This window comes from Durio zibethinus, chromosome 27, assembly GCF_047325235.1.
Source record: "Durio zibethinus cultivar Kanyao isolate XHJ-2024 chromosome 27, ASM4732523v1, whole genome shotgun sequence".
Classification (NCBI taxonomy): domain Eukaryota; kingdom Viridiplantae; phylum Streptophyta; class Magnoliopsida; order Malvales; family Malvaceae; genus Durio; species Durio zibethinus.
Genome location: NC_143188.1, coordinates 2,699,972 through 2,713,314, shown reverse-complemented (window position 1 = coordinate 2,713,314; position 13,343 = coordinate 2,699,972). Strand labels below are relative to the sequence as shown.

Sequence of the window (13,343 nt, the reverse complement as noted above, 5' to 3'; positions counted from 1 at the left end):
TTCATTTACAGCAAAAACGGAGCATAACGACCGTAAAATAAAGGCGTAATGGGAAATAGCAGCAATAACGGTCCGTTATTGCCGTTATTCCATTTTTCTACTCATGGATCTAATAGTTTAAGAAAAAAACAAAATTTCAACTCTACAGAATAAAAAAATAAGCCTGCAAAAGTTAAAGTAAAAGCAAAAACAAAAAATAAAATTCAGAATCTCATATATTTAGCATCAAAATTAATCTAAAAATGAGCTAGAAAATAGACGAATTATTTCAAGTTTCAACTATTCAATCGGCACTTCGACACCCAAATTCAAATCAGCCTCAAGTTTTCAATCAATATTCAATATCAAATAAGGTAAGAAAAGAAAGTTAAATTACCTTCTTCTTTTTTTACAAAATTTTTGTAAAATGATGTCTATTGTGAGAGTTTGAAAGAGACGAACGAGGTATTCCGTAAGTACTAAGCAAGTGATAATGATGAAGAGATGCGAGAGAAAATAAAAGATGAAAAAAAAAAGAGAAAAGAAGAAAATTCTAAAAAGCCAAGCTCTGGAAGCACAAAAAAGATGAATAGAAGAGAGCAAGCTACATTTCTAGATAGGTATGTTAGAATTAAACAAATTGAGGGATATTGGGGCACGTGGGGAGGGATTAGGTGTGGTGGGGCGTTGGGGGGTAGGGGTTGAATTTTTTATTTAATTTTGTAATTAATTTTTGAAAATTTTTTAGATAAAATTTAATTAGAGGTTTTGAAAATTTATAATTAGAAAAAAAGAGATTAATAATTTAATATAATATATATATATATATATATATATATAGATTTTAGATGAAAATTTTTGATAAATTTTTTTGTATAAATTAGATGAAAAATAATTAAAATTAAATATTATATTTTGATTGTGCTATATATTAATTTATAATTTTGTATATGAATTTTAATATTTTATTTGTTGTTTTGATATTTATACTGTTATCAATTCTTTTGTTATTACATTAATTCTTGTTATTTTTGTGTAATTATTGAAGATTGTATTTATTATATAATTATTGAAAGTTATTTGTGATAAAAAAATTATATCAATTAGTGTATCAAAAAGTTTAAGTTACTTAATAAATTTAGCATTTTATGATCTATTACTCTTATTAAGATTAAAAACTAAAAAATAAAAAATATAAGTTTGAAAATTTTATTAAAATATAAGTTTTAAAATTTTTAATTTTTGAAATTTTTTTAGATAAAATCTAATTAGAGGGATTGAAGATTTATAATTAAAAAAATTAAGGGATTAATAATTTAATATGATATATATAGAGATTTTTAGATGAAAATTTTTGATAAATTTTTTTGTATAAGTTAGACGAAAATTAATTAAAATTAAATATTATATTTTGATTGTGTTATATATTAATTTATAATTTTGTATATGAAATTTAATAATTTTTTTTACATTAGTTATGGACAAACTCACTAGACATATCCAAGGTAAGGTGCCATGGTGTATGTTGTTTGTTGATGATATAGTCTTAGTTGCTAAAACTTGTGATGCTCTTAATACGAAATTAGAATTATGAAGGAGTACATTGGAGTCTCAAGGTTTTAAATTGAGTAGATCTAAAACTTAACATATGGAATGCAAGTTTAGTAGTCACAAGGAAGTAGGTACTAGTGTATTTAAGTTGGATAGTGAGGGAGTACTAAAGAGTAGCCAGTTTCAATATTTGGGATCAATTATTCAGAGCGATGGTGAGATAGAAGTAGATGTCCACATAGGATTCAAGTAGGATGAGCGAGGTGGTGAAGTACTTCAGGTGTTTTGTGTGATTGCAACATGTCTTTAAAGTTAAAAGCAAAGTTGTATAAAATAACTGTAAGGCATGCATTACCATATGGAATTGAGTGTTGGGTTGTTAAGAAACAACATGAGAAGAAAATGAATGTAGCGGAGATGATGATTCTTAGATGGATGTGTGGTAAGTCTAAAAGAGACAAAATAAAAAATGAAGAGATTCGAAAAAAATTAGGAGTAGTCTAAATTGAAGAGAAAATGAGAGAGGACCATTTGTGATGGTTTGGACATGTGAAACGTAAGCTTAACTGTGCATCGGTTAAGAGAATTGAGTCTTTAGATCTAGGAGAGATCAAAATATCTAGAGATAAATCACGAAAGATACGGATACAACTAATAAAAAATGACATGATGGTTAAAGAGTTAAATAAAAAGGTGGTTGTTGATAGAAATGAGTGGTGCAATAAGATTCAAACTATAATCTAACTTGATTCTCTTTTGGTTTTCCATACAGCCGACCCCAAAGTATGGGATATAAAGCTTAGTGTGTTGTTGTTGTTGTTGGTAATGGGATATCTTATAGAGATTTGTTGGTAAGCTCAAACCAGGATTTCTTTGCGGGGGGGGGGGGGGGGGGGGGGGCGCTTTGGTATGATAGATTCTTAACCTTTCTAGGATTAGCTTGTTTCTAATATTACATCAACCCAATTGTGAACAATTAAATAATACTTTGAAATAATTTATCATTTTAGTAGTTTTATTTTGCTTCTGTTTCATATTGTTAAACCTTTCTTCTCCTTAAATGATGTTCTACCACTTATTTGGGTAATTGGTTAATTAACAGGATGCCCAACCACGTACGGTTTATTGCATTGAGGAAAGCTAATTTGGAGGAGCCAAAGCTTAGCCAGCCTGATCCTTCAGTGGCAATTCTTGATAACTCCAGCAGTAATTTCTCTTGCCAAATTTTCTAGTTCTCAATCTTTTCTGGCTATGATTTCGAATTTGAAATCAGATTGATTTCTTTTTTCTTTTTTTTTTTTTTTTGAAGACACAGATTGATTTCTTAGTCTCCATATTTTGATTGATTTTATCTTCATGCTTAGTCTCAAGATGCGAGAGGCAGAGACAAAGTATGTACAACTCCCGACAGGTAGGTGTAAGCCTGGAATAGTTAGGTGTAAGCATGATAATTATCAGTTATATATTTACAAGTATATAAAAGACACCCTGAATTTGACTGAAGTTGCATGCAACAAGATAAAACTAAAGCTGTTTGATTCTGGAAATCACTGGGACTCTAAATTGCAGCCTCACCATACTCTAGCCTCCACTTTAGTCTTTCTAACTAGGTTTCTCTTCCCCTTTTGACTGCCTTTCCAATTTCCAATAATTAGGTGAAAACTGGTTATTAGCTTTGATGCTTGGACACTACCAGTAAGTATTTGTTTCCGTTTCTGGAAGATAAATATATGCTTTCTATGCTACAATTCTCATCAACATGCTGTGGTTCTTTTTCCAGAAACACGCATTAAACTTGCTCCTGGCAGTGAAAATGGCAGGCAGCAGCTTCAGTGGTTTTGTGATGCATGCAAAGGAATTCCACAGGTACCATTCAGCCTTTATATACAGATGTTTAATTTCTGCTTCTTGTTCATAGGGTTATGCATAACTTATAGCAGACCGAACAAGAGGAGCAAGTCATTATTGATCAGAAGTGGAATTCTTTTATCATAATAATAATATTTCCTCAATTTGTTTGGTCTTCCAAAAGAAGTTAATGGAGCTTAGTGAAGCTGAAATCAGTTGGTGGAGTATATGTTTTTGGATCTATTTGCTCGATGGTGTTGCACAACTCTGTTCCTCAGTAGCGAACCTGGATGGTATGAGTAAAAGTTTTTGTTGAAATTACATAAATATTCTAAGGCATCCGAGAGGTACACTTTCGTTGTTGGGCGGAAGGCTGTTGAGTTCCAAAGTATATGCGGTAATAAGTAAAGCCTCAGGATAGTTGTTCATTCACCCAACTTTTACTTGGGCAGAAAAAAAAAAAGGAACAACTTTTAAAAATATGAAACAACTTGTTCATAATGCTTGTCCAGTCAATTTTCACGTTAAATCTCCATTTTTATTTGAGTTATTGCATTGGAATGTGTAGGCAACAGATCCTGCATTCCTGCATAATTCTCAGTCTCCAGCTGCTCAGGCTACAGCACCACTAGATGCAGAGGATTTAGAATTAGCAACGGTAATAAATGCCTCTATCCAGTCAGCTATTGCAGAGACAGCCAATCTTGATTTGCACTCTGGCAATGAAGCTAGTTCATCCACGTGTTGGGCTAGCTCTACAAGTACTAGCTGTCACGGTGGTTCAGTAGCACCAATTGCAATTGCTCCTTCAAAAGAAAGCATCAGTGAATGGGCAATGACTGAAGCTGGCTCTGGTAGCAATTCAACCGAGGGCACCAATATCCATAAGACACTGCAAACACCAGATTCAGTCCCATCAGCTCCACTAGATGTGGACGAGATTGCAGAAAATGGTCCAATTCGATATCCATCCATCGATTCCACTCCTATTGATATGTCTTCCTCAAATGGTGAACAGTTACCTGCTAGTGCTGGAGAAACAGAAGATGGAGGTCCTTCTTCATGCACGATATGTTTGGATGCTCCATCCGAGGCAGCTTGTGTTCCTTGTGGCCATGTTGCTGGTTGTTTGTCTTGTTTGAATGAGATCAAAACCAAGAAATGGAGTTGCCCTGTATGTCGTGCCAAGATTGAGCAGGTTATAAAGCTTTATCGTGTTTGAATTTCACATCTGAGTTTCAGCTGTTTATGTTTCAGTGATTTCTGCCAATTGAAGTGTGTTTCCCCTTTTTTGTTAGCTCTTTGCACTATTTTGTAAAATATTTAACCAATATTACTCAAAAGGAAATTAATTTCTTGTATAATTGCAATATAAGAGTTTTATGAATATCTCAACATTGAAATTTGTGGATTTTATTAACGTTTAAAAAAGTTTTCATATATCATTCCAGAATATTAGTAAAAAATTTTTAGAAATTAATTAAAATTTCTAAATCCCTAACTCCAACAGGATGAATAAATAATAATCTTTTTCTATGCGTCCTTTACTTTTAAATAATAATTTCACTTTTATATTTATTATTCGAAGTTTAAATTCATATATTTGATTTATTATAATATTATAACATAAAAATAATTATAAAAATAATAAATAATAAATACAAGAATAGTTTTTTAACTTAAAAATTTAAGTCCAGGTTTATTTCATATTCAGGACAGGCTATAAATCTAAAAAAAATTATATAGGATTTATATCTCATCTACAAAAAAAAAAAAAAAAAATCACTGACAGCGAGACTCCAATTTAAAGGAATTTCAATTTAAACTTTACAAATAAAATATTCATTTATCAACTCTACCAAACCCATTAACAATATAATAGTTCTCTTTGATAGAATGTCAAAGGATCCCAAGGTGAAATTAAAATTGGATGCAAGGAATCTGAAAACAAAATTGACCCCAACTCAAAAATAGCCTGAAATTTTACGATTTGAACATGAAATAATCCAACTCAACCCTTTTAATTGCTGCCTCTTTACATCCTTTGAAAAGGCTAAAACTCAATTTTTGGCAGTGGATTATGTGAGTTTAGGATTCAGGAACAGTTGAAGGACATCAAAGTATCGTCTGAAAAGGCAAACTGTAACTTGATGTGAACGTAACCTATTCCCATACTGGGATTCTGGAGAGTTGGCAGAAGCTGGTTGGGCTCTTTATCGGCATACTTTTACACTTTACATGAACTCAAATATAAAAAAAAAATGGCAGGACTCTTTGTGAAGACTTCCTTGTCATGTTGGGGGCTCCTTGATATAAACACAGAACGTGGACGGTCATGTTTCCTTAATAGAGAGTATTTGATATATCAGTTATCAGCCACCCAACATTATTAAAGCAATTCCACCGATATTGTTTGGTTAAGGATAAACAAAGAAAGGCCCCACCTTCACTATTTTGACGCACTTTATGCCTTACTCATGTCTTTAATCATGAAGTACTGCCTTGAATTCCTGTTTCGGATGACTCTTGGGAAGGCTAATAACCAATTGGGATTGACGCAATTGGGTTCAAGAACCGTCAAAAGCGCTTTGCTCCACATTTCCATCATCTATCTGCTGTTCAGTTGGGAAGGATTGATATCCATGATCTCTTTTCTTAAAGAATTTGACTTGAACCCTTCCTTCTCCAAATAAGAAAGTATGTGTTCATAATGAGGTATTCCTATCTTTTCTGTTTGTCTCGTAGATATATAGTCACTAGTTTTTTCTTCGATGGATCATGTCGTTTAATTTCTTGAGTTAAATCCGGCGAGCCAGATAAGGGCAAAATCAACTAAATCTGATGCAGTTGAGGGCAGCTTTAGGGCTACAAGACTAGTATTTGTGACCTCTCCTCCACATATTCTACCACTATAATACAATACCAATGCAAATTTGTTAGGAAAAACCAAAAAGTTGGCCAAACTATAAATTATATTGGCCATATACCATGCTGAATGTCGAGAAGAAAACCTGCTTGGCCATCCCATTCTTTTGATTTTCCGGGAAAAGCATTCAAAGTTGCTTTTTAAGTGAGAGAATACAATATTTATCATTGAATCAAACAGTCACATATCGATCTTTTGCCTTTTAATTAATTAGATCGTTGAAAGAAGCTAAACCGTTGAGAATATTTATTTCATATCAAACCAAATTTCTTTTGCAATGAAAATGGTTTACACCTCATTGTTTCAATTTATATTTTGAACCCCTTAAAGCTCCTTGCCCCTCATCTGATCACATGCATAGGTCAAAGGAGGTAAGGGGCATTTAAATCTTTGATAACTCTACTAAGTGGTTAATAATTAATCCAACCTTCCTCATATAGAAATTGTCCTAAACCCACAAAAAAGTTGAAAAGCAACTTCAAATTATTTACAAACTCTATAAACCTTGAACATCAAAATAATTTTCTAGAAATTTTTGTTGAATTCCTTTCAAACATGTAGCTCTCTTGTAACATTATATAGAACAGAAATGAAACAAGAAGTACATGAAATGAACTCCATTGCTGTAGGTAAGCCAATATTTGTGACTTATATATATATATATATATATATATATATACACACACAAATATATATATATATATATATACATATATATATGTATGTATGTATGATTCTTTGACATGTTACTGCAAGAAGTCAAGAATCATACAAGAGAGCAAGAATTTGTCCTCAATATTGAAGGCAAACATAAAGTTGAAAGATCAATGTGTGGGAATCATGGAAGCCAACAACCTCTTAGCTGAGTCGATGAAAAAAGAGCTGTGGCGTTTTGTAAGACTTGAGTTCGAGTTCATGCAATCCCAACCTTCATCTTCAATATATATATATATATATATATATATATATATATATATATATATATATAAAAGAAACGTATAAAGAGTAACTTTTTCCTGGTAAATTTCGTCTTCTTCTAATTGAGAATTGTTATAAAGAAAAGATTCCATTAACTTGGGATGATTAACACCCGTACAAATTGATTTTATCTTTCACATTTTGAGCGCTTCAATGGCACTTTTTTGTTTGCACTTTCTTTGAATTTATGTCCACCATTACCACCAAATGAAGCTAATTTCATGTTTAAATTTTGAATAAGGTTTTAATTCCGTCTAAAGCAAGGCTTTTCCGAACATTGCAATATCTCTAATGCAAAAGATTGAGAGATACGATGTCTCAATTCTACTTTGCTTTTTCCTAATCAAAGAGAAAAAGAAAAGGGGAAAACTAATTCGGGTAGCTTTGCACCTTTGCCCGCTTCCCAGATCTTTATTTTGATCTCCGGTTACTAGTGAATTGAAAGATAATCCTTGGGTTAAAGGACTAATCTGACCATGTCTGTGCAAAAAACAGAATAATACAAATGATTGAGAGATTGATTAGCATTTTTTAAAGATATTTTATTGAGAATCTAAAATTTAATTCAATTAGATTATACAATTATCTTTATTTTTAAAAAATAGCATCCAGTAACTTTAGGATTTAAATCCCATACATGCAACATTTTCTTTTATTCCTAGATGAATTAATATCATGAATAATCTCTAAATTTTAATAAAATATTAAAATTGATATTTAAATTTTAAAAATTTATAATATGATGCATGAATTATGAATATATTAACTAATATGATATTCATTTCTAATGATATATGAAGGACAAACAATCTTTTACGTACTACATTAATTCATAGATTTATAGTTCAAATACCATATTAAAAATTTTTTAAATTTAAATACCACATTAAATATTTTACTATATTTTAAGAACCATTCATACTATTAATTCTTCCTCAATTATGATCTCTTATGGTAAAAGAAATATATTCTATTAGTTTCTTTAAGATAAGTAGAGAAGGGAAAAGAAGAATACGAATTTTTTTCTTAAAAAGATGGCGAGACATTCAAATTAATTTTTTGCAATTCATGAATTAACTTGCATAGAAGTATTAGTGGGGCAAAGGAAAAAAAAGAAAGAAGAAGAAAAACTACACTAAAAATGTAGACTTAATGTTAACACACCTAGTTATTGCAGTTAATTTGTGATAGAAGTCTGTTGATTTAAAACATATACTTATCAATAATTTCTATTGTTAAAGAGAAAATAGAAAGTTTATAAATGAACCTTATATATATAATTAATTACGAGTAAGACATTATATATTATGATAAGAGGAGTTATTATTACCCAAAGGGGATTGTATGAGATATGATAAATATCATCAATTTTTTTTATATAATTTAATAAACTAATTAATTGATTTTTGTGGAGAATAATTTGAAAATAAAAATTTGAATCTAAAATAATCATTCATATGATTTAGTCCAATTGATAAGGAAAGAGGTCACATTCCCTTGTCAACTAGGATTTGATTCAAAAATAAAATTTTGAATATACCATATCGATGAAAATACGAGCTTTGAAGATTGTTTATAAAAATTCACTTAAAAACAACGGAATAGTAATCAAATATGTAATTTTTTTTATTATTTATATAAATAAGAGGTAATAGTTTAGGAAAAAAAGAAAGTATTATAAGTGTTAAGATTCGAATTTTAAACTTATTAATTGCTATCATTTAAGAATAATTATATAAACAAATTAAATTAAACTTCGAATATATGTTTTATATAAACCAATTAAACTAAATTTCGAATTCATTAAACATTTAACTTTTTGCTTAGTATTTGTGTCATAGCGCATTACTTACTATGAATATAACTAAGAAGGAAGAGCTTTTCATGCAAGATTTATAATATGCTCGACATCCTTAAAAATAACACTTGTTTTCACTTCTTTTTTACCAAATGATTTGGGCATGCGAAGTCATTTGCTGTAACTTACGGAAATATTCAGATTTTCACTTTTAACAGATATGAGTATCTATCCAACGATTGAGCAAAAGATTCCAGTAAGAAAAAAATAGAAAAGTTGATATTGAAAGGGCGCAATTTATAGGATGCTGATTGATTTGTTATTGTGATTTAACTGGTTTTGGGTTTAAACAAGAAACTCGCAAAAATTGGACTGTGGATAGCAAAGCATTTCCTTGTCAACTTAGACAATAATGCGTGCAAAGTATAAACTATAGGCCAAAACTGTGACCGCGAATCTAGACAGCAAATTTTTATTTTTTCTATTTTAAAATTTAATTTAATTAATTTATATAATTATTTTTAAAAAATTAAATTTAAAATTCAAATCTCGATATTTATAATTTTTTTAAATTTTAAATTAAGATCTCATTTATAAAAAAAAAAAAAAAAAAAAAGTTTGCACTTTTTCTCTTGCCGATTGCTTTAGTTTCTATCTCCTTCAAATGGTAGCTAAAAACACGCACTCATGAAGTTGTATAAGAATCGATAAACAATCAAACGAGTTTGCAACATCTTTTCAAGATATAAATGACTTTCTAGAAAGGAAAATTGCAAATTTCTTTGCTATAATACAATCTTAATAGGGTAGCAAAAGTTTTCTTCATTCATTAATTAGTCTTTGCTTTTGGTTGTGTTTCAAATTTTTTATATTTAAAATTATCAAAAATTAAATCTTAATCATTAAATCTAAAAATTCAAAAATCAATCAATCGATTACTTATTGGTTAAGAATTGTGCTTCAAATTTCAGTCAAAAGTATACATACCCTTTGGAGCAATACTCAGCCAAGTTAATAATATCGGAAAGCCCTTTTGTTGGACAGTTTTCCTGGATCAAACATGCATGTTGATGATTATGATATTGGGCAATATTCAAATTTCAGGCGAAAATTTTCTCTGGAGATTGTCCAATCCTGATTACCGTATTCAAAATTATAGGGTCTTTGAGTAGTGGATTTTTTTAGGGCAGTGAATATAGAAATTGGCCTCTATGTATAATTCATATAAATTTGAATTTGGGTTTTTGTCAACTGTATTAGTAGAATATACACAACCACAACAAGAAGTTTAATTTCTGGTATATAAATTATATATAATATAGTCAGAAAAATATAAAATACTAAATTAATAAAGTTTTTTTACCAAAAATTAAATGAATAAAGTTTTTTGGTGTCATAAAATACAAAATTGGTTTTTATCAATTGCAAATTTACCAAATTGGTTTTGTAATGGTGTCCGTTGGATCGAGTTTTTTGTTTTCTATGGCAGCCAAAAACTTAGGGTTGAAAGTTGAAACTATAGCCCACATGGAGTGATCGTGAGGAACTGTGCTTGGTGGACTGATGCTTTCAGGTGATGCAAGTTACACCTCGATTGAAGTCAGTGAAGGGCAATGTAGTCATTTGGGAAAGGTGTTGTCAATCAATGGAAAAGAGTGAAGAAACAAAAATCATGTTATTCCCTCCTATTTTTAACCCAATAGCTTTATCCTGTCTCCATCAATCATCTCACTCTCTCTCTGTCTCTCTTTCTTTTCCTAACTGTTAAAACCTCTTCCATTCCCATACAAGCCCTGGACGAAGTTATTTCCACTCACCCATCTACCATTGCCAGTCTCTGTGATTTAGTAATACTTTATATTAAGTTACTGTATGAAGTTTAAATTACGAGATCTTTTTTTCGTAAGGAAAAAATGTGACATCTGCCAAAACCTTCAAATGTGTTAGGAAATGGAAAAGCCCACCACATGAGCATCATAAGCCTTTCAAGTTTTCTAGGATTGATGAAACAAAAGATTCAAAGAAACCTGAAAGAAAAGAAAAGAAAGGGACTAGACCCAAATGCTTGCCCCTATACTATTATTTTTTCCTCTTCCTATATACTTGGCCTCATCAATCATGCATCTTCTCTCTTTTCTCATAGCATTATTGAGTCCCAGGTAAAATCCACTTTTTGGCCTGTCTGTCAGTCTTCACCAAACCTCAATCCCCACAATTTTACAAATAATTATATATATCTGGCCTAGACCTTTCTGTTCATCTTCCCCTACGTGTCAAAGTTCCATCCTCTTTCCTTTCTTTCCTCTCTTTGAATCCCTGGTGAAAGAAAAATAATCATCCTGAAAACACTTTCAGCTTCCTCTCCTTTCTTCAAAAATTTTTGTCTTTGTATTTACTCTTTTGCTTTGTTTTTCCTTTTGTTTAACTCCAGTTCTTCAGGCTATCTAAGCCCTTACAAGAAAAAAGATCATTATCTCCATTAGTTTAATCCCAAAAGACCATATGGATTCTCTTCAGGATTTAGAAGCCTCAAAGACAAACCCTTCCACTACTTTAACCCCAAATTTCCCTGCAAACCTTTCCATTACCACCGTTGCTACCACCACCAACACAAACCCTTTAGCCACGAATTCCTCCTCCTCCCCATCCTCTTCTTCCTCCACTGCTCCTTCCACTCTCAGCCGCTATGAAAACCAAAAGCGCCGTGACTGGAACACTTTTGGTCAATACATTCGCAACCACCGCCCTCCTCTCTCCCTCTCTCGCTGCAGCGGAGCCCACGTCCTGGAATTCCTCCGCTACCTTGACCAGTTTGGGAAAACCAAAGTCCACACTCCACTTTGTCCTTTCTTTGGTCACCCTAACCCTCCAGCTCCATGCCCCTGTCCTCTCCGCCAAGCTTGGGGAAGCCTTGATGCACTCATCGGACGCCTCCGAGCTGCCTTTGAGGAACACGGAGGCAAGCCTGAAGTAAACCCTTTTGGGGCTAGAGCTGTTAGGCTTTACCTACGTGAGGTTCGTGATTCGCAGGCTAAAGCCAGGGGCGTAAGTTATGAGAAGAAGAAAAGAAAGCGACCCCCTCAAGCTCCACCTCTTCCTCCTCCAAATGTCAACCAAAATCAGTAAAAAGTAAAAAAAAAAACAAAAAAAGTAAAGACGTGATCAAACGAGCTGCATGCATGGGAAAAGAACATGGTTTCACCAATGTTTCTTCTTCAGTTTTATCCTATCTTAATTATTAGTATATAATCTGCAACATCGGATGGTATTGTCTTAAAAGCCGCTTCCTTTTGTTATTTTGTCTGGTATTGCTCGCTTCATAACTGGATATTACCCTACATCTTTCTTAGTATTTCCTATTAATTATTTTACCATGATTAAAACAGTAGTTGTTTTTACTGATAACAGTATCAGCAAGGTCTCTACTATTTGTAGTAATTAAGATCTATGTGACATAACACCCAATTTGTCATTGATATGTACTTTTGATAGGCCACTTATGACAAGTTATTAATTTCAGATCATGTTGTGTGTCTCTTCTTCAATGGTAAAAAAACATTTTCTTTTAATTCTGTTTATTTTTCATTCCAAAAAACTTATGTATTGGCCATGGGATTGGGGATATTGGCAAATCAAATCAGGCACTAAAAATGGTATGCAAAGAATCACGTGTCAGGTGAGTTACAGAAGCATTCCTGTTTTAGTATCATTTATGTTCGTCGTTTTTCTTCTTTCTCTCTTTTGCTTGTTGCGGTTGTTTATCTTTCTGTTTGACAAAAGGATTACTGCTAGAATGGATATGGAAGTGAAGGAAAAGACTAAGCCAAGCAGCACTAAACACTTAAAACAGTTAAGTAAACAGCAGTTTATGTCTTAGCCTTCTAGAAATATGTGGGGTTCCGTGTTTTCAACAGCTAAAATCCTATTAGTCCACTGAAACAAGTTTGCAGCAGGCTGGAAGTAGGTTAAGGTAATATCAGGCTGCAATAACCAGGATGGGTCTTCGTCTTGAATAGTCTATAGCTAGTTGCCTGATTTAGAGATTAGACAAATTCATCTCCCATTTCTCCATATCTGTCATGTATGTTCCCCCAAATGAAGATATATATATTTTTTTATTTATTAAGTGGAAGTCCGTTGTCACATCTCACATGAACCCTAATAAACACTGAAATATTGTTAGTTCTTCATTGAAGGCAAACGTGATTTGATATGGATTTTGAGAAGGAGACAACAAATTAAATTGTCTAATTGTAGATAATC

General features: G+C 31.9%; 2 protein-coding genes across 7 annotated transcripts; both read left to right on the top strand.

Moving 5' to 3' along the window:
- Positions 1 to 2,267: 2,267 nt before the first annotated feature.
- Positions 2,268 to 4,773, top strand: LOC111279334 (putative E3 ubiquitin-protein ligase XBAT35). Of its 6 annotated transcripts, XM_089756478.1 has the most exons (6): positions 2,541 to 2,736; positions 2,840 to 2,941; positions 3,186 to 3,225; positions 3,311 to 3,396; positions 3,563 to 3,671; positions 3,947 to 4,773. In XM_089756478.1, the coding sequence occupies exons 5-6, from the start codon at positions 3,669 to 3,671 to the stop codon at positions 4,598 to 4,600; spliced, it is 657 nt and encodes a 218-aa protein (XP_089612604.1). In that variant the 5' UTR covers positions 2,541 to 2,736; positions 2,840 to 2,941; positions 3,186 to 3,225; positions 3,311 to 3,396; positions 3,563 to 3,668; the 3' UTR covers positions 4,601 to 4,773. The 6 variants fall into 6 exon arrangements, 5 of the variants coding, with proteins under 5 accessions (XP_089612603.1, XP_089612601.1, XP_089612604.1 ...); XM_089756477.1 differs by lacking the exons at positions 3,186 to 3,225; positions 3,563 to 3,671 and adding an exon at positions 2,268 to 2,381 and having other exon boundaries at positions 2,633 to 2,736; positions 2,895 to 2,941; XM_089756475.1 differs by lacking the exons at positions 3,186 to 3,225; positions 3,563 to 3,671 and adding an exon at positions 2,269 to 2,381 and having other exon boundaries at positions 2,633 to 2,736.
- A 6,396-nt stretch (positions 4,774 to 11,169) lies between these two features.
- On the top strand, positions 11,170 to 12,649 carry LOC111279202 (protein LIGHT-DEPENDENT SHORT HYPOCOTYLS 4-like). The gene has a single exon (XM_022866129.2). The coding sequence runs from the start codon at positions 11,583 to 11,585 to the stop codon at positions 12,204 to 12,206; it is 624 nt and encodes a 207-aa protein (XP_022721864.1). The 5' UTR covers positions 11,170 to 11,582; the 3' UTR covers positions 12,207 to 12,649.
- Positions 12,650 to 13,343: the final 694 nt, after the last annotated feature.

Bases quoted from the DNA above. Each gene is read 5' to 3' on its own strand.
- LOC111279334 (XM_089756475.1), top strand. From the start codon at position 2,887: ATGCTTAGTCTCAAGATGCGAGAGGCAGAGACAAAGTATGTACAACTC. The intron at 2,942-3,310 runs GTAGGTGTAAGC...TTCTTTTTCCAG, and splicing joins GTATGTACAACTCCCGACAG to AAACACGCATTAAACTTGCT. The intron at 3,397-3,946 runs GTACCATTCAGC...TGGAATGTGTAG, and splicing joins CATGCAAAGGAATTCCACAG to GCAACAGATCCTGCATTCCT.
- LOC111279202 (XM_022866129.2), top strand. From the start codon at position 11,583: ATGGATTCTCTTCAGGATTTAGAAGCCTCAAAGACAAACCCTTCCACT.